Source organism: Dendrobium catenatum, unplaced genomic scaffold, assembly GCF_001605985.2.
Source record: "Dendrobium catenatum unplaced genomic scaffold, ASM160598v2 fragScaff_scaffold_1067, whole genome shotgun sequence".
In the NCBI taxonomy this organism is placed as follows: domain Eukaryota; kingdom Viridiplantae; phylum Streptophyta; class Magnoliopsida; order Asparagales; family Orchidaceae; genus Dendrobium; species Dendrobium catenatum.
The window spans coordinates 195,187-217,690 of NW_021319529.1; the positions used below are offsets into that span (position 1 = coordinate 195,187).

Here is a 22,504-nt window from a genome sequence, read left to right on the forward strand (position 1 = left end):
CCACTAATGAATCTGCTTGCAAATAATCTCACTAAATCTTTATCATGTGCTTGACTTCACTATCTTCATTTAAAGTTGACCTCTTTGAGCAGAGCTTAATTGATCTTATAAGGGCAAGTTAAGCAAAAAATGTATATTACATCATTTGTACAACTTAGTTTCTACACTTGAATAAATTACATATATTTGAATTAGTAAATATCTACCAGCAAAAGACTAAGCTAATATCATGGGATTTAGCCAAATAAGAATAATTGCCCAATAATATATAAATAACCATACTAATCAATAAAAAAAAAAAACACAATACAATATTCCTTCAATATCTTTTACTCCTCAATATCAACATTTATATTCATTAATATCAAAATATATTTCAATGTTGGTATTAGGAATATGTTAATATTTTAATTTAAATATTTTAAGTTTTCTCAACATTGTATTTACTCATTTATTTTCAATTTTTCACCTCCAAGAGTATATTGATTCATAAAACTATAAGCAATAGTTTGCTTGTAAATTATTAGATTAATTCATTTTTTTTTCTTATCAAAATAAAAAGTTAATTTATGCTTCATTTGGGATGACTTAAAATAATGATCTAAAAGCTTCCCTAAACGAAGCTTTACCTACAACAGAGGAATTTAGCTAAATGAAAAATAAATAAATAAAAAGGAATTTAGCTACGTGAATTTCATTAAGAACTTAATGAAAATTTATTGTAGTTGATATGCGCTTTGACCGAGAGGCCTCGAAGTAAACCGACCGTGTGCGAAATTACGTCAAAGGACAACATGATAAAACTAAACAGCCTGAATTCGCTTGGATATTTCTGTAACTAGCAGCAGCTTCCAACGTCTTCGCGGGAAATTCTGAAGTTACCCTTTATAGCTCGCAACACGTATTAGATTTATGAAGTTCTGGAGAAGTCTGGAGATAACTGTTTAGTAGTTCCAAGCTTTTGCTAAACCCTAAGTTCTATTACGCTGATCGATCGGAAGGGACAGAGGAGATACTGAGAGTGAGAGCGCGAGAATTTAGGGTTTCTACCTGAATTTGGTTGCGAGCCCGTGGATTAGGATTTTTTTAGTACACTTTAGATATTTAAGGCAAGTCCACTGAACCTTGTGGATTAGGGTTAAGGTAAAGGAGTTGCAATTTGGTTGAGATGGAAACTATTGTGGGAGGGAGGATGAAGAGAAGGGCAGTGGGCGAGATCTTTGATGATTTCACTGATTTGTCGCTTTCTGCTCCTGCTACAAAGATTCGGAGACTGGTAATCGCCTACCACTTGCACTATCATGTAGATATTTATGTTTTTCTTATTGTTTTTCTGTGTTCTTTTGTAATCATGGGGATTTTTTGAAATTATGAGGATTTTTGGCTCCATGCCTTTTTTTTTTGTCTTTTTTACAAGTTTTAATGGTTAACTTGGCTTGTTGTTTGAAGCAGCAAATGTTTTGAATAAGAAGTTGGAAATTCATTGGAGCTTTTGATGGAGTACTTAATTTCTGAAGTTAGAAAGAAAAAATGGGAAATGACTTTTGCCCTCTTTTTCATTTAGGATGCTTAATTTTTGCTGGTTCTAAATTTTTTATGTAAAAAAAAAATGTCATGAGGCAATTATTGATTTTCTTTTATTTGCTTAATGTTGGCTTAGTTACACATTATATAATCAAGCATGTGTTAGTGTTGAAATATAAAGTGGTTGGAATCCATCCTTTGGTCTAGGTGTTTGGATTCAACAAGATTAGGCCAATGATGTATTCGGCCCAGCTATTGTCTCCACTCTATTCACACTCCTAGTTAGTGGTACAAAACTAGTGGTTTGACTAAGATCAAATGGTTTTTACAATTTTTGACCCGCATAGGTTTGTGTTTAATCAAGATGGATCAAGGTAAGTGATTCCAATGGGATTAGGCTCAATTTTGGTCTCTATTCTGTTCACTGGCCCTATTAAATGTTATATAGCTAATGGTACATTAGAATCAAATGGTTTTTGTGGTTTGTTGCTCACATAGGTTTGCATTTAATCATGGTTGATCAAAATAGTGATTCCAATAGTGGCTCATGTGGTTGAGCTAACGTATGATGCTTGACATTTGATGTTGAGAAGCTTCTGTATGGGATGAGTAGATGTTGGTGCATATGATTTACATTATGAGGGAATGATTTGTTAAAACACAAGAGTAGTTGGTATAGTCATTTTCCATGTGATGAAAGGCTAGTGCCATGTGGTATAGTCCTTTGCATTTTATCATGGTTGATCAAGGTAAAGTATTTCCTATCTTAGCTCCATTTGGTTGAGTAGACTTATGGTGCATGACACTTGATGTTGAAAAGTTTTTATTTAATATTGAGTAATTGTTGATGTGTATAGCTTACATCATTAGTAGTTTATTTGTTAAAACCAAAGAGTATTTAGTATGGTCATTTGCAATGAAACAAAGGTTAGACAGGTGTTCTCCTAGGCACCCAAGTAAGGCAAGGCTCTAGCACCTCAAACACTTCCTAGATAGGTGTCATCACCAAGGTGTGCATAGGTGTGCTTCTTGGTATAAGGTGCTAATTGCTTGGGAGTTATCTTTTATGATAAGACTCTTTTATTACTTTCTTAGAGTTGAGGAAGACTAAAACATAATAATGAGAAATGGTATGGGTGATGAAGAAGATGAAATATATGGCAATGAAAATTATATTAATCTTGTACTATGGAAGCTACCAACTTAAATTATAAACATATAACTTTTGGCCATTGTGTATATTTTAATTTAGATAATCCATTTTGCAAGATTTTGTAATTTGTGTATTTAGAATGGCATAAAATTTGAAAATATATTTATTTTTACTATTTATTTTGATGATTATTATATTATGCTCTCAAAAGTATTTCTCCTTTTTAATAATTTATTGGTATAACTATTTTTAAGTTTAGTATTTGAAATTTTTTAGCACCTAACTTTTGCTTAAGCAAGCGCTTAATGCCTCGGGCATTAGATAATCATGCTGCCTTTAACGTGCTTAGCACCTTTAATTAATAACATTGGTCTTATGTTAGGCAGTTAATAATTATGTTACATAAATATCATGTTCTTTGTATGAGCTTTCAAAAAACGCCATGATTTTTGCAGATTGCTCTAATTCAAAAATATCCCAATAGGGTGAGTGATCACTAATGTCACTAATGTGTTCTCACATGCATGAGGATCAATGGAAGCATTATATATATATAGAAATTTCTTAGAGATTTCTTCTATTTTACATGTGATGCCAAATAAGGTTTATTTAGTTATATGGGATTGTAGTGTCCTACAGGTTTAAGCCCTTATTGCTAATTATATCTCAAATGGGAGTCTAAAAAAACTCGAAATTAAAGGTGTTCATTTGTGCTCTCTAGTGTTTTGCATAATAGTGCTTCTAATATGGCCTTTCTATGTATCCAAACTGGTAGAATGGCTTCATAGCATGCAAGATACTATTAGTTTTGTATGGAATTTGATTGTGTCGATCAATCGGGTTGTACTATTGTCTCAAACCTAAATACCATTGATCAAGCTCGTGGGGGGTTATAGGGGGGTAGCGGTCCCCCTGCTTGGAGTTCGGGGGTCTTGCCTCATTTTTTTATTTTTTTGTACAAATATTGTAGCGTTGTATGCTAGAGCACTTTAGCGCTCTTCGGGCTTGGGCTTAAGATAGAGATTGGAGCATTGTGGCACTCCAAACCCCGGCATTACAAGCCGAGCTATGCAGCCTTTCTTCCTTTTTTCCTTGTTTAACTTGAAGGGATGCATCCTTTAGTATATTGAAAAGCATTTCTTTGTTTGTTCTGAGTGTAAGAACAAAGAGAGAAGTAAAGAGAAACTAGGAGAGTGTAAGAAGCGATTTATACAATTTTTCCCAATTTGTATATTGAATTTATTGGTGTGATGTTGCTCCGTTATTTTTTTTCCTTATTTTGGATTTTTCCTCATTAAATCATGGTGTTATTTTCCACTATTTTCTTTTTTTATTTGTTTCATTGCGTGCCTTTCTTTCCCTACAGATACATAAAAGCATAATAACATGCAAGGGATAGAAAGATAGGAGAACATGGAAATCAGGCATATACCATGCATAATGACATAAGAGAGATTATGTTTATAGGATTTGAAAGAGACTCACATAGGCCAAGTTTCTCTCTCTTTTGATTCAAAAAACACTTGAAGATACCCAAATTTTTTAATTTATAGCTTATTGATCAGCATTTTATTAGATTATGTTTATAGGATTTGAAAGAGACTCACATAGGCCAAGTTTCTCTCTCTTTTGATTCAAAAAACACTTGAAGATACCCAAAATTTTTAATTTATAGCTTATTGATCAGCATTTTATTTACACTATACACCCAAAAGAACATAAGAGAGATAGGAGAACATGGAAATCAGGCATATACCATGCATAATGACATAAGAGAGATTATGTTTATAGGATTTGAAAGAGACTCACATAGGCCAAGTTTCTCTCTCTTTTGATTCAAAAAACACTTGAAGATACCCAAAATTTTTAATTTATAGCTTATTGATCAGCATTTTATTTACACTATAGACCCAAAAGAACTATGTACAAAGTTGCAAACACTCACCAGCCTAAAGCCTTGCTGTCTCCTTTCCATTTCTCACAATATATCAATTGGTGAGCTGCACACTAAACACTCAATAGGATAAATAATTTTACTATAGGATTCAACATATAAGATTAAGAAACAATCAATATGCATGTCATTCTATTGAGCTAAAGCAAGAGTTGTAAGCAGAGCCAGACTTGGTTTTATAAGAGAGAGACTTTACAAGAAAAGTTTGTAAGCATTGCATATGTGTATGTCTGAATAAATGAATAAATTGTATCTCTGTTTAGTTAATGATCAATGCATAATAGTGTAGAATTATTATATAATTTTTTTTAGGTTCTCTCATTTGGTTCTTATTTCATTCATATACAATATTTTAGAAAAGTTATTTGATTATAGATTTTGTACATTCATAATAGGTCATCACGTAACCTGTCGGCTAACCATTTACTATTGACCCCTCTCTTAAAGCTTGGATCTCAAAATATCAATTTTTTTGAAGAAATAATCGGTTGCCTTCTATATAGTCCCTATTATGGCTTATTCGTCAGTATTTTTTTTCATTTCCTTATGTAAACCCCCATTAGTTGCCCTATCCCTCATAGCATGACTTTTCACAAACGCTTATTATCAATGATATTTCTATTATCTATAGTCTCTCATTGAGTAAGAATGTGCAACTGATAACAATCATACCATCAAAGTAGACATCAAGCATATAAAGTGGCAGGAAACAATTATTATAAATCTGCAACATTATACATATGAGAAATTATCTATGAATGGATATTTATAAGCATTCAATTTCCATTATTATTGAAATTTTTATCATATCCTTTATATGAGGAAATTTAATAAAAATTAGACCTATCAATTTCTTACTTCTGTACTAAAGATTGAGTGTCTCATCGAAACAATTGGGTTCTCTCCTTGACTAACTTCCTTATCTTTCCCCCGTATAAGTTTAAACCTCGAATAAACTTTCTAATAATGATGATTTGGTGATTTAAAATTGCTTTTAGAATACTATATTTTAATTGAATGCAAAAGAATATTAAAGAACTTATTACCTCAAAATATTTCTCTCTCATTCAAGTTTTTTATCCACACTATATGAGTCGAACAGGCTTGAAACTCCCGTATCTAATTTCCTCTTCTTCTTTTCCTTTTCCTTTCTTCTTATTTTCTTCTCCTTTTCTTTCTTTCTCTAATTTTTTTCGACAGTGAGGTCGCTACAATAACCCACCTCATTCACGCTTCCACTAGTTGCAACAGTGCTGCTAAAGTTCCCTCACAATCTCCTATTCAGACACCCAGCTAAAAGAAATAACGAGGGAATCAACATAAGATGAATTAGCCTAGATTTAAATATAGGAAATTGTATTAAATGTAATAAAATTTCAATTCCACTATTTTAATCACCAAAAAGATGGAGCCAGTACTATAGTGCATTAAATGATGTACAGTAAAATTAAAATAAAAACTTTAAGGAAATACAATGATATGCATAAATTGAGTCATGTTGATTATTTTTATATGCTCCTATATATCAAAATGATCAATATGAAGTGTAGAATGAAATAAAAATGATTTCACTAAATTTTGGAGATTTCGGAAAAATAGTCTAATTTTCAGGGGGAAAAATTATGCTTACCATTTTGTAAAATTTAAGAGAATCATGGAGGATCCAGTGAAAATTGAGGCCTGGCCTTCTAACCGATAAAGCGGAAGCTGTATGACATGACAAATGATGTCGATGGGTCTAAGTTTCTTTATAATTGACAGGACATGGTTATGGGCTCATGGAAGCTTTATTTGAGAATTCAACACTCTTCTGGCCCACTACATCAACCAACCCTCGGTGTAAAGGCACTCTTGGATCCTGGTGTCATTGACATGCAAATGTGATATCTAACTATGTTATCAACAGCCTGATTTGTTGTAAGTGCATCGAAATCTAATGTTGTTGATAAACCAATGTCTAAGGGATAGGGCCACGAAGGTGAAGGGTTTGATAGTGGTAGCTCAGGTGACAACAAATAAATTGACAACCTCGAGATACTCATGAGAACCTAAAAGAAGCTCAAGGGTGTTAATGACATGGTAACATAGTTAAGAGAACCTCAATAGGGAAGAGTGGTGCTAGTGGTGATTGAGATGGAGAATAAGATGGTGACAACAAAAGCCGAGGAAGCAAACATGAAGGCAAGTGTGGCTGATTTGGAGACGCTGTTCTTGACTTAAGCCAACTTATCCTATGAAGAGGCCATCAACTAGTATATCACATAGGTGGACCCTACATATTAGTTATTGTGTATCCTGGGTTAGCCATGTAATTGGCTAAATCACGCCGTCAAAAGGCAGTCCCTACATAATTTTAGGTATGGCTATGTCATCTAGAAAGGAAATCCAAGGGATGGAATTGCATAAATCAAGTCAATTAGCGCAATGGCTCACAAAGAGATCAAGGTTAAACATGAGTTCAGCCTAGGTCTAGACTAGGTTTAGGCCTCTTAAGGCTCAACCCATGTGATCTAAACGTTCCATTAATTCTCTAGGCTCAAATGAAAATGAGGATAAGGTTTAATTAATTGGCTTAAGTCAAGTATTTGGGTCCAGTGCCTCAGTTGGAGTCCAAGTGGGTTGTGGTGGATTCAATCTATGTTTAGTCTATGTCAAATGTAATATAAGCCCTATGCCTTCTACCTCCTAATGGGCTCAACCATGCTGAGTTTAGGCTCACCTAAGGTTAATTGGGTCAAGTCATGACTCAATGTGCAACATGTGGTCACATTAGGTCAGGCTTGGGTCAAGTCTAATCAACCTAAGGCTTGTTTAACTAAGGTTTTGTTTTACTAGGTTCATTAACTAGTCATGAGTTTGGGGATTGATTTATGTCCGAAAGATAGTGATGGTTAAGTCACAATAAAGTTGGGTCAGGTTTTATTTAGTCTAAGTTAGGGGTTGAGACATCTAATTTAAGGCATCTAACAAGTGGAACTTAGAGCCTACTAAAGCAAAAACTAAGTGAAAAGTTTAGAGGTAGGCCTAGTCTTGACTATAATTAATATATGGCTGATCAAACAAAGTATGATTTGGAAATGAGTTGGCCTTGCCACCTACAATCAAGGATTAGGTCTAGGATCCATGGGGTCATCAAAGTGTAGTCAAGATCTAGGTCAATTGTTGAAGCATCAAGTGGTTGGCTATCTTCCGTAAACTTATATCATTTCATTAAAATTATATTTAACCACTAATGTACCTGGCTCAACTTCGGTACACCATTATTTCATGCTCCCTATTAGTGGTATCATAGTTGATCGTTCAGTTAGGATCCGGTGGTTCATGTGATTTGTAGTCCTAATTGGTCTTTGGTTCCTTCGGCCCTCGTTGAACAAGATTACTGAGCAAATGACTCTCATAGTGCCTCCATGTGATTGAGTGGGCTCTTGGTATATGATAATAAAATTTTTATTTCAAGGAGAGTGATGATTGATGTGAAGAGGTCTAATTTGTGACAGAGATTTGTAAGACATAACTATATAAATGTTTGGCGCTCACCATAAGCTTAAAGTTTTGAATTTAAAGTGTTTTTGACCTTTTTTATACTTACCCCAACTTGGCCCCCTTGGCTGAATACGAATTTAGTATCGTGGAATGGAAAAGTTATTACGTCCGGACAAAAAACCGGAAATCCGGACAAATACCGAGTGCCGGTACCGAGCATCCAAGTGACGTGGCGCTTTGTTAATGGTCTCTAGACATGTTCGGTGTCCGGACACAATAATTACTCCCTGGAATGGGCTTCACTTTCCCTGGATGTAAATTTAGCAGCATCGTAGTTTTAAATTATCTTTTTTCTTTTTTGTGACCGACCTTACAAGTGAAGCAAATCTTGCAAGTTGTTTGCGCGTCTAGTTTGTGTCTATGCTTTTCTCCTTGCTCGTCTTTTGACCAACCTAATTTTTTTTATTTTTGCAAGTTAAGATGCATAAATGAGCTCTATTTTTTTTTTTAATTCTGCTGCTGCAGCTTCTCAGTGACTGCTGTTTCACTTTAGTTGGTTTTCTAATTGTTTTCTTTGTGAATAAGGATGCTGAATTTCCCCCATTCATGGTAGAACGGCAGCAAGTAGTAGAATCCATGTTGGATGTTGAACTGTCAGAAGCAGCGCCAAATGCTGGGGTAACCATGAATGAGTCTTCTTTCCCTCCGGTAGGAAATAATGAGGAGAGAGCTCTTGTTCTATATAAGCCTGTGTATTCCCAATTAGATCCCTTTTTGAACATTAATCCAGAACTGCTAACTGGTCTAAGGAGTAAGTACCTTCTGGTCCTATAGCCTTGCCATATCATGATAAATGTTTGATTTCTTCTTTGTTTATTCTTTTGAATACATGCTTGCTTTGCATTTGCCAGGATGCTCCGACATAGTTCAAGAAAGCTTTGGCAAAGGCTATCATAATAATTGCTTAGCTGTGGTTCCTTGGGCTCCTTCTGAATGTCATCCAACTGCTACAATGGTGGAACTCCCAACCTCGAGAAGCGGGCTGTTAGAAGAACCAATGGAGATTGAGGATGATCAATCAGCCAAGTCAGGAATTGAATGTGAAAGCTTCCATCAATGGCAGAAACATTGCTTGTTGCCTAAGCTGACACAGACTACTACAGCTAAAGCTTCTCCAATAACCTAGTCGTGATATGAAAATATTGAAGAAAGAAACTCCAGATTGATACCAGAGTGGTTAAAATTCTAGTGTTTTGGTTTTTTTTATTTCCCCATAGATTGAAGAAAACGATAGTGATATTGTTGCCCTCTGTTCTACTCCTGTTGTTTCTATATTGTGGTAGAGGAGGCGAAATTATATTTTAAAGGAAGGCAGATATGGCTTATAGATTATTTGAAAGGAAATGGTCTTTCTTTGGCCTTTTTATATTTCATATGGTTTCTAATGTATATTTGTTGTTGTTGTAGGATAATTTTTTCTATTTTTTTCATAATTATAATGAATTTTTTTAAGTAGAAGAAAAATTACGTTTTCTTTTAAAAGTTTTGGACATTATAAGGCTTATTTTGAAAGAGCTTTCTCATCGCTTTAAGAGATTATTTTTTAGTACAATTTTTTTTTTTTTTAATTTAAAAGTTTTATATAAAAAATTATTTCATGAAACAATAAGAAAAATGTTTTAAATGAAACATAAGTATAAAAATGTATTAAACGAAGATAGCTATTAGGTCTTCTTCTTGGTTCTGTATGTAGGAGCATTTGCAGTTTATGATAAATAGCGACAAAGGGAAAACAAATTGTTAAAAGGTCTTATGGCTTCGTTTTGAAAACGTTGGATGATATTTTCTTATAGTTATCATTCAAGCAGGTTTAAAAAAAAAAAAAAGTGAAACAGAAAAAAGTCAAACAAAACTGCAAAAACTGACTCTTAAATGATTGCTGTACTTTGTCGCAAGTAAATCATAAATATATACTATAAGAGATCCGAATTAAGAAGAAGCATTCAATTGTTATATTTTTCTCTTTTGACCTCCCATGATGATTATAGATGACAGCCTTTGCTTATAAGAGGGGGTAGTATTGAGTGAGCTGTTGGCACAAAAAAATTTATATTAATTTAAAAGAAGAAATGGTATGTAAGGCAATGAAATTATTTCTCATTGTGGTTGCCTATTGATTTGTAAAGTGTGGTGCAATGTTGTTATCACCTCTCCTCATAAGGGATGGTCAAACAACTGATCAACTTATCGTAAATAAGCTAACATCGATAAGTTGGTAAAGACTTGATGAAAATATCGTCGAGTTAATCTTAGGTTTAAAATTATTATCACCTCTCCTTAAAGGGGATTGTTAGAGAATTGATCAACTTGCCATGAAGAAACTCAAAGTGGCGAGTTGGTGGAGACTTGTTAAAAATATTATCTAGTTGGTCTGAGAAGTGATATGATAAATAACAAATTGCTTTGAGAGAATGCATATTTTGATAAAATAATGATCAATTTCAGTGTATTTAATCATAAAATGAAAAAAATGGGTTGATAAAAATTACTATTGTTGAAATAGTGTCACAATATATAGGAGTAGTATCTAGAGGTAGGTCAAACTCCTAATAAAGTTGTCTTAAGGTAGATCATGTTGGTGGTTGTTGTAGTACGAGTGCGATACTCGGCTTCAGTAGAGGGGTGTGTGACCACTGTTGCTATTTTAACACACAATGAAATGTATGCATGATCAATATAGACACAACATCAAGTAGTAAGCATATGATCACTATAATCATCAGCCCAATCAGAGTCTTTATAAGCATGTAATTGGAGATCGCCTAGCATAATTAAAATTTGGTGATTAATGGTGCCTTGATCATACATGATAATATGTTTGAGGAGTTGAAAGTGAGAAAGAAGTGAATTATATATATATATATATATATATATATATATATATGTTGACAAACTTGTAGACAAGTGAAGAGATATATAGTCTTATAATTGCTAAATATTGCAAGTTCTCAACTAATTGGTGAAATAATTTAGGATTTGAAGTAAGAGCATTGGTTAGACAATAGTGGATTCTTCAGAGGGAAGAGGATTGGATAGAGTTTTGTAGGATTGAGTTCTATCTTTGAGTAGAACCTCATAGATATATTAAGTCTAATTCAAAATAAGTCTTGCATATGAGGGAATAACTTGTAAATGCAAGAAGTTTGAAACCTCTCCCAAGTTCATGAGATGAAATTGGTTATGAAGATTATGGAGAAAAGCAACTATTTTATTTTGATCATTGACGATAAGAAGCATGTCATCCACATAAATACAAGATAAAGCTAAATATTTTGGGAGTGATAAAGCATCATAAACGAATCAATGGAGCTTCAAATAACCTTCTTATTTTAGGTAAGATAATAGAGTGGCACACAATTGATGAGCAACTTTTTTAAGGACATAAATAGCTTTTTTAGTAGAAAAACATGATTCACAAATTGTGCATCTTTGAAGCCTTATTGTTAAGCCATGTAAAGCATCTTGTCAAGATTTTCATGAAGAAAAGCATTAGAATTGTTAAGATGTAAAATTAGGGACTGAAAATTCAATGCAACGGTGAAGAGTGAGTGGATGGTGGGAAGTTTAGTCATAGGGCTATTTATATCTGATTAGTCAAATTCATCTTCTTGTTTATATCCTTGAGAAAAGATTGATCCATTATATTGAGTAAGAGACCCATCAAAATTACATTTAACTTTATATTTTCTACTTTTAAGTGGTCTAGTTTGAAGCCTTATGATGATTGAATATTTAGGAAGGTATGATAACATGGCAGAGGATGAGTTTCTAGAGATGGATGAATCTTATTTGAATAAGATGAGAAAAGTAAATAGGAGATTATGAAAAGAAATAAAGGACAGAGAGTTAAATTTCCTTGAATAAGTTAAAGAGAAAGCATAAAAACACGTAGAAAAAATATACACATATAAGTCAGGGATAATTTGGTAAGTGTAATTTACTTATTATTTTATATATTTTAAGTTCAATAAAAATGTGTTCTTTTAGTTATTTTTGTACAAAAAAAATTAAAAAATGGTAGAAAATTATAAGTGGTCTACAGTATCGTGGCATCTGACAAAACAACGTTGCAACATCACATTCAATACCGCAATGTGTCACAAATTAGACATTATGTCATCAAGTTTTCTATTTGTAAGCACTGTGGTGGCAACACATCCAATGCCACAACACTACCAGCATTATGGCATCAAAAAGTCATCTTGGAAATGCCCGATTCTCTAATTTCAAATGCTACAGTGCCATAATTTCTTGCACCTTGGCATCGTTTTTGCTACTTTGGAGCCGCAATGCTCGAATGTCAATAGCACTATAGTGTTACAGTTGTAACTTCCAAGTGCCACATTCTCTCAATGAAAAGATGTGGTTGTTCACTAAATAAAGTGATCCACATCAGAAAGAACCACAATGGTGCAAAAGCTTTGGCGTCGAAGAACTAGTTCACTTTAAGGGCACCACAACACCATTATTTCAAGCACCGCAGTGCCAGATGCCTTTTTTAAGTTTTTTTATAAATAGTTGTAATGTAATGTTTGTAAGGAAGTTCAATCAATTGTGTTAAATTCAATACTTTTAAGAATACTTCTCTAATTTTCTCTTAGATTAAAATCTAAGGGAGGCCAACGAAGTATAAGATAAAATTATTTGGAGTATTTAGTATTTGTTTTGATGCAACTCTATAAGTTATGGGAGATGGAGTGTAGAGGAGATACATTGATACTTCCTAGTGATATCACTCTCTTACATTTTCATTTTTTCATGAGTTAAATTAAAATGAATTTTCTTGTTAATCATTCTAGTTTGACAAATTCTCTTATTTTTTATTGATGATGTAAAGTGCATATTAAATACTAATAAAGTCTCTTATTCTATAATTATTAAAAGATGTTTTTAATATTATCCCGCTCTTTATTTAATGCACATAATGGCCATATGTTTAAATTAAATAGTGTGATGTATAGCATCGATGCAGGAATATAAGAACAAACACAAATTTTGTAATAAATGTTTGCATGCCTAGACATAAAATGTTAAATATTTTAAAATTTTAAAGAGATACTATAACTATATAAAATTAGCAAATATTCTTTTCACCCTTATAAGCTTGACAAAGATCTAGTGATGCATATGCTCCGAATAACATTTAATAATTTCCAGTGGCCTTTTGATATCGTAAATCTTAAAAGAGTAACAAGAGTATATGAATCTAATGCTTTATCATTTTTTACTGCATAAGCTACAGTAATTTTTAGAAAACTAATTAAATTGAAATTTAGAAAAAGGATAGATGGGTATGATAATATCAACAAAGATCCTAGGAATTTAAACACTACAGTGTCACATCATGTAATGCCATAGCATTATCATATAGATTTTGACCAACATCATCATGATAGGAATGGGAAGATATCCTTAGAAATATTATTATACAACTAGGAATCCAATTGCATAATCAATATAATGCTATTGATAAAATTGAAGATCAATTAGGGCATCTTGCTAGGTTTATTGTCATAATATCCAACCAAAAATTGGAAAGATTTGGGAGACCCTTACAAAAATAAAGATCTACCTTAGAAGAATGATGTTGGAAATGAATAAATATAAAATAAATCTTCAATTGGACAACCTAACCCTATAAAAAAATATTAAAATTAATTAGGAATGTTGTAGAGTGACCACCACCACCTTTTCCTCCGAAGATCAAATAAAATCTTAACAAATAGTTCTCAAAGTTCATAGAAGTATTTAAAAAATTAATCATTAATATACCCTTCTCTGAAGCTTTAGAATAGATGCCCACTTATACAAAATTTATGAAGGATATTTTGAACTAGAAAGGAAGCATGGGGAATTTGAAACTATTGCATTAATTGAAAAGTGTAGTGCAATAATTCTAAAGAAATCTCTTAAAAACTTAAAGATCCTTGGAGTTTTACCATTCCTTTAGCTTTTGGTGACAAATTCTATAGGACAGCTTTATGTGATTTAGGTTCTATTATCAACCTCATGTCACTTTCTAATTTTAAAAGATTAGATATAGGAGATGTTTAACCTATTTTTGTTACTCTTTAGTTAGCTGATAGATCTTTCACTTACCCAAGATCGATAATAAAAGGTGTTTTGATTAAAGTAGATAAATTCATTTCCTCTATTAACTTTTTTTTTTAGATATGGAAAAAGATAGGGAAATACCACTCATTTTAGGAAGAACTTTCTTAGCTACTGAAGAAGCCATGATCGATGTGCAAAAGTGTGAATTGATTATGAGAGTTCAAGATCAGGAGATTATAATTGATGTGCTTAAATCTATATAATTTCCTTAAGAGAAGTGTAAGGATTGCTTTAGGGTGGATTTTAATATGTAGTAGTAGAGAGTCTAAAGGAAGAATTGTTGGAAAGAGAATTATTGGAAGAGGAAGAAGATGAAAAGAAAAAAAAGATGATGGAAATCTATTGTAACAAATAAAGGGAATAAAAGTTTGATCAATAGAAAATTTGAATTGTTAAAAACCCCCTCTTTTGAAAAAAATATAAAACCATCCATTGAAGTGGCCCCTAAATTAGAGCTTATGGTTTTACCTTGTCATCTCAAGTATGTATTTTTAGGTAATAACTCTACTCTTCATCTAATAATTTCAGCAAATTTAGAACCACATCAAAAAGTAAATCGATTAGGGTTTTCAATAAATTTAGAAGAGCTTTTGGGTGAACAATTGCTGACATAAAGAGGATTAATCCCTCAATTTATATATATATATATTCTTGATCAAATATTAGATACATTGGTAGGACATCCATTTTATTATTTTATAGATGGATAGTTTGGATATCATCAAATACCTATTGCACCTAAGGATCAAGATAAGACTACCTTTACGAGTCCTTATGGAACTTTTGCTTTTAGAAAAATGACTTTTGGCCTTTATAATGCCCAATTATTTTTTAAAGATATATGATGTCGATATTTTCAAACTTATATGAGTAGGATATTAAAATTTTCATGGATCATTATTTCTTTGTATTTGGCACTACATTTGATTCTTGGCTTGAAAATTTAACCTCTATTTTGAAAAGATATGCATAAACAAATTTAGTATTAAATTGGGAGAAGTGTTAATTCATGATAACTGAAGGCATTATTTTAGGGCTTAAGATTTCTAAGAAAGGATTAGAGGTAGACATTCCAAAAATTCTAATGAAAGAAAATTACCTCCTCCCTTTTTCTTTAAACTCATTAGGAGTTTATTAGGTCGTGCAAAATTTTATAGGAGCTTTATTAAGGACTTCTTTAAATTTTCTAAACCATTATGTCAATTATTAGATAAGGATGATCCTTTTTTTACTTAATTTTGAATTATTTAAAGTTTTTAATACTTTAAAATAACACATGATTACTACTCTAATTATTATTGCTCTTGATTAGTCTTTACATTTTATAGTGATGTGTGATGCTAGCGATGCTACTATGGGTGTGGTTCATAACAATAAAAGAGAGATAAGAAATTTCATATTATTTTTTATGCTATCAAAAATTTAAATTCTACACAATATAATTATACAACTTTTGAAAAAGAATTGCTAGCCATTATTTTTGTTTTGGACAAATTTAGATCATATTTGATTGGCCCTAAGGTAATTATTTATACTGTTCTTTCTTCTATTAATATCTTATGATAAAAAAGATACTAAACCTATATTGGTTAGGTGGATTCTTCTATTTCAAGAATTTGATATAAAAATTTTTGACAGAAAGGGTGCTGAAAATCAAATTGCTAATCATCTTTTCAGATTTTCTATTGAAAAGCATGCATCATATGAGGTGTGATTCATGAAATTTTTTCTAGTGAATAATTATTTGCTCTTCATTTCAACAAATCTCCTTGGTATGCTGACATTGCTAATTTTATTATTATTAGTATACTTCCTTATAATTTATCGCCATTTCAAACGAGAAAGTTTTTATATGATACCAAGTTTTATTTTTTGGATGAACGTTATTTATTTAAATCATGCAATGATAAAATTATGAGAATATGTGTCTCTGAAAAAGAAATAAAACCAATGATTAAGAAGTGTTATGATTCTCATTATGGGGGACATTTTGTAGGTTTTAGAACTGCTTCTAAAATCCTTCAATCTGGATTTTTTTTGGCCTACTCTATTCAAGGATGTAAATGAATACATAAAGAAATGCAATCAATGTCAAAGAATAGGAAATATTTCAAAAAGAAATGAAATGCCTTTGAACAATATTTTGGAAATATAAATATTTAGTATTTGGGGAGTGGATTTTATGGGACCTTTTGTATCATCCCATAGAAATCAATATATTCTTATTGTTGTGAATTATATTTCAAAGTGGATTGAAAGTGTGGCAACCTCTATAACTTATGCTCAAATTATGATCAAGTTTTTAAAGAAAAATATTTTCTCTAGATTTGGAATGCCAAGAGTTTTAATTAGTGATGGAGGCAGTCATTTTGTAATAAAAGAATAGAAATATTTTTAAGGCAATATGGGATTTATCATAATATAGCTACTGCTTATAATCCCCAAATAAGATGTTAGGATGAGATTAGAAATAAGGAGATTAAGCAAATCTTGGAAAAAATGATTAGTTCAAACAAGAAGGATTGGGCAGTTAAATTAGATGATGTATTATATGCCTATAGAACTACTTTTAAGGCCCCCATTAGTATAACTACCTATAAATTAATTTTCAAAAAAGCTTGCCACTTTCCTATGGAATTGGAGAATAAAGCATTCTGGGAAATTAAAGAATTGAATTCTTATTTTGAAGGTATAAAAGAAAAAAGATATTGATGTAGTTGAGCTAACTGGAAGGAATCAGAAATGAAGATTATGAAAATGCAAGAATTTATAAGGATAAAGTTAAAAAATGGCATGATAGTAACTTCTTAAGAAATAATTCACTCATGGATAGAATTTTGTACTTTTTAATTCAATACTTAAGATATTCCAAGAAATATTAAAATCTAGATAGTCAGGACCAATCACTAACATAAGAACATTTCTCTATAAAATTGTTGAAATTCAATATAAGAAAAGCCTATATATTTTGAAAGTGAATGGCCATAGATTGAAGCCTTATTTAGGTGGAGGCATTTATTGATTATGAAGTATAATTGAGTTTGTTCATCATGAAATAAAATCATTGGCATAGTCTAGCTGAAGACTATAAACTTAGTGCTTATGGGTGGCAACCCACTTATGTCTTTAGTAATCTTATTGTGATGGTTAAGTGGTGCTTATAACACCAGTTATCTTTATGTTGAATTAGCTTATTTTTAATCACATGTTTTATATATTTCTATCATTCATACGAAAATATATGTATTTATTAATATTTATGTGTATTTTTATTTACATTTGATTAAATTTTCCTTATGCTTACTTTTTTATATTATCTTTTATTAATATCATTACATTTTAATTATTTAATTAACCCTAATAAAAATGACAATTAAAATTTATGTAAAATTAGAATAATAATAAAATCCTAGATCATAGTTCAAATGAATACAACTTTATAATTTATAGATTGGAAAAATTAACAATTAACTAACTTAGATCATTTAAATTATTGACTTAACTTGAATTTATAAGTTATATATTTATACATTGACCTTTGAATTGGAGATGATAATTAAGGTTAAAAAATATGTATGAGTAGATTAAAATTGAAAATAATGATCAACTTGATTTTAGAAATAGCAATCTTATTAAATCCTTACATTAAACTCATTAAGGTTGTAAGAAGATTTTAAGCAAAATTGATATTCAAATTCATTAACTATGTAATCCAAAAAAAAAGAGAAAAAGAAAAGAAAAGTGAAGAAAGTTTTTAAAATAATAGAAAATAAAAGAGAAAAAGAAAGTGAGTACATTAAGAAATTGGTATCACATAAAAGTTTAGCCTGACTATAATCTTATACTTAAATTCACAAAGGATAAGATAGGTGAACTAGTAAAAATATTGGTGAATATATGAAAATTTAATTTTAATTACAAACACATATAATCTTTAAGCTATATTATTTAATTCAGAATTCAAAAGTCAATGATTATATTCATAGCATGTAAATTCAAATTAAATAATAATAAGGATAACCGGTTAAGATAATTGTTAGTATTTTTTTCAAATTTAAATTATAACTTCGTTCAATTTCAAAACTTATAGACCATGATATATTATCCTATATTTTAGTAATTTTAATTTTTTTTTAATTTTTGTTATTTAATTAATCAAAATTATAGAATTCTTTATTTGCTTTAGGATAAAAAAGAGTTTAAGCTGCAGAAAATTTGATAAGTATAAATTATATATTATTTTATGTGTTTTATTTCGAAATGAAAATGTATTTTAGTTATTTTTGTACAGGAAAAACTAAAAAATGATAGAAGATTTTAAGTAGTCTACAGTCTCAAGGTGTCTAGCAAAATAATGTTGCAGTGTCACATTCAATATCATCGAGGCCTAACAAATTACACATCAAGGCACGGAGTTCCCTCTTTACAAGCACTATTGTGGAAACACATCCAACATCATAATATTACTGGCACCGTATTGTCAAAAAGTTAGCTTGGTAGTACTAGATTCTCTATTTTTAAATGTCACAGTGTCATAATTTCTCATGCCTTTGCACCATTTTTGCTAATTAGGCATAGAATGTCAACAATATCACAACACTATAGTTATAAATTTCAAGGGGCACATTCTCTCAATGAAAAATGTGAATGTTCACTAAATAATTGATCAATATTAGCAAGCATCGCAATGGTGCAAAAGCTTCAGTGTTGAGGCACTAGTTGACTTCAAGGGCATAGAGATGCCATTATTTCAGGTGACACGATGCTAGATGCCTTTTTTATGTATTTTTATAAATATTTATGATGTTTTATTTTTTTATAAGGGAGTTCAGTCACTTGTGTAAAATTTAGTATTTTTTTTAATGCTTCTTTAGTTTTCACTTAGAGTAAAATCTAAGGAAGGATAGGGATGTACAATATACAATCATTTGGAGTATTTAGCCTCTATTTCTTGAAGTAGCTATTTATGTTAAGCAAGGAGTTTTAAGGAGATACATTGATCCTTTCTAGTGATATCATTCTCTTATATCTTTATTCTTCCATAAATAAAATAAAAATGAGTTTGCTTGTTAATCATTTTATGTCTGGCCAATTCTCTTATTTTGGATTGATAATGTAAACTGCATGTTAAGTATTATTGAAAAATTTTATTCTATAACTGCTAAAAGATATTTTCATTATTATCCCACTCTTTATTTAATTCATATAGTAATCATATGTGTAATTAAAATGTAGTGTGTGTATAACCACTATGAAGGAATGCAAGAATAACCATGAATATTATAATATGATGTTTGCAAGCCTAGACATAGGATGTAAAATATTCTAGGTTCTTAAGGAGATACTATAATTATAGGAAGTAAGAATATATCCTTTTTATCTCTAAAAGCTCATCAGAGATATAAGAATGCATATGCTCTAAATCACATCTATAATTAAGAATTTAACTAGGAAAGAAATATAATTTATATACATCGATCCAAAATATTTTAATTAAAAATTTCATCCAATATTTTTGATATTTTATTCAGTGATAGAATCTCCATAATTTTCATTCTTCTTTTAGTAGGATAATCATTACAATTAGAGTATATAGTAATAGTTTGTTATAAGTAAGCATACTTCATCATGGGCTCTATACTCTTCTTTATCACTTTTTTACTTGATTCAACACGTACACTTGCATATATTAAGAGGAGTTTTTTATTTTTATATCATGGAAAACCTAAGCATTATTTTGGAGTGATAGAGTCCTAAATTTTTATACAATTCAGAAGTTCACTCCACAACCCCCACCACCCAGCACTATAATATCTTGAAATTCATTTAGATAATCAACTATCCATAAGCTTTCTTTCCTTAAGGTTATACATTTTTCATGCAATTTATTTTCATGATTTTAGAGTAATATTTAGACCTAATCATATCTTTGATCTTTATCGAGGATAAAAATGTTTAACTTAGTTACTTTTTTTGGCTAAAATATTATTCTAAAAAATTGTAACATGGCCTATTTCATTCAATTTAGCATAGGTGGTTATTTGATATACATCCATTTATTACCAATCAAAGAATTCATTCATTTGGGTGAGCCAATCTATTAACCTATTAGGATCATGAATACATCATAAGTTTTGACTATATCATAAACTAATATGTGAGTTCATGTAAATGAATATGATTATTGGGATTTTTATTTCTACTATGACTTTTGAAATGGTTTATCTTAATTATATATTCATTCTTGGTATTTTTTAGAAATTCTTCTAGTATTTTAAGTGTTGATGGTTGCATTTTAAGCATTATTTTGGGCAAGATATGGGTTATGTATCCTAGTAGTCATCACTTCATTTAGGAAATTTGGTGCACCATCAACACTTATATTTTATGAATATTCTTCTTACTAAGAAAGGTAACCATGCCAACCCTCTTAAATAGGTTTTTCATTTAATCCATGCTAACATACTTTTGTTGAATGCTTATGTGGTGATTATGTAATAAAATTTCAATTTAACAAAAAATTTTATTTTATTAAAATATGAAATGCATGATTGACGTAGCAATTTTTAAAAAAATGTTTTTAAATGAAGTTTTAAAAATTCAAAACCTTAACCTGCATGCAATGAATAATCGTTGACAATAAACTAATTGATAGATATTGAAGTAAAACCTAAAAACCAAATCATTGAATATCAGACATTGAAATTGAAGCTAGGCTTGAATTTTTATTAGAATCTTTCAATGCAAATAAGGGTGAATCATCATGATGTTTGTCTAACCAATTGGAATTAGAGGTAACTAGTGGTCACTTTTGTAATTATTCATAGAATTGACTAAAACATGTAATTGGCCTCTAAATTTTGCAATAGAATATAGATATCATAAAAGGAGCTAACTAAGTAAAAAAAATAGACAATAATCTTTTATCAAATTCACTTTCATTAATTTCAAGTATTTCATTAAGCATCCAAACCATTTAGTGTTGAATTATATAATGTTTCTTCCCTTCCTTGGCTTTGATACCAAAGGGGTGATGCCTAAAATTAGACCTTTAAGAGGTAACTAAGGTGGTATTGGGAGGCTTTTAAAATTTAATAAGGATTTTTTATTGTCTTAGATAGTGGTTATGGAGAACTAGGGTTACTTCTCTTCACAATGGGATTAACCGAAAACAAAATTAGGTTAAAACATGAGAGCTTGCTTATGAAAGATTAGAGTTTAGGTTTGATGATAATATGGAACACCATAGCTTATGAACACTTTGAATAGTTAGGATGCCGTATAAATATTATATCATTTGTTCTTCATAATTTTTTGTGTTTTTATGATGGTTTATTGTGGGTTTGAAAAAGACTAAGTCAAATTGAGATCCTTATGGCCAAGAGCCCTAAAATATGATTATGCCATTAGTGGAGGGAATTATAGATCATATTAAGCCATAAAAACATAAGTGTTTCTATTTTGGATCTAGTATTTTTAACAAAATTTCAAGGGATTTTGTTTGGCCAATAAAGTTAAGAACAATACTAGGTCGTATTGATACTAGGATTGGCAAATAGGTGTCTATGGGGTTTTAAAGGGATCTTATGGAAGAACATTCTAGAAGATTTATTGGATAAATTGTATGTTATTATGGATCAATGCATACAAAATCCTTCTAAAACTATTAATAACGAGGATTGAGTAAAATATGTAGACTTGTCACTTACCAAAAAAAATAAGGGCTCAATATATAATCAAACCTCCTTAATGGTAAGGAGAAACATCTAACCTCCTCTTTCTTGGAAATGACTTAAAATTTTCAAAAACACAATATCAATCCTTTATTTTTATTTTAGAACATCATTTATAGTCTTCTTATGTAAGAAAAAATCTAAGAAAACCAAATCGAGGGAAGAGGAGAGGACAAACAAATGAGTGTCGAAGCATGAAGAGGTCATTATCCAACTGTAACTCAACCCCAAAAGAGTGGTGATTAGGTACATGACTTGGGAAATTTTTTATTCGAACTAATTTAAATCAAATAAATATGTAGGCCTCTTTAGTGGTAAGGATAAACACCTAACCTCATCTCTCTTAAAAATAACTCCAAAAATGTAAAAACACAATTCCTTCCTCTTATTTTATATTATAAAAGCATTTTATAGTCCTCTTACATCAACAAACTTTCAAAGTAACAAAAGAGAGTGAAGCGGAGAGGAAAACTAAATGAGTGG

The 22,504-nt window shown here is 30.8% G+C and overlaps 1 protein-coding gene across 1 annotated transcript; it reads left to right on the forward strand.

Moving 5' to 3' along the window:
* The first annotated feature begins 904 nt into the window (after positions 1-904).
* On the forward strand, positions 905-9,542 carry LOC110105306. The gene is made up of 3 exons (XM_020834747.2): positions 905-1,276; positions 8,700-8,925; positions 9,026-9,542. The coding sequence occupies exons 1-3, from the start codon at positions 1,169-1,171 to the stop codon at positions 9,298-9,300; spliced, it is 609 nt and encodes a 202-aa protein (XP_020690406.1). The 5' UTR covers positions 905-1,168; the 3' UTR covers positions 9,301-9,542.
* The last annotated feature ends 12,962 nt before the right edge of the window (positions 9,543-22,504 follow it).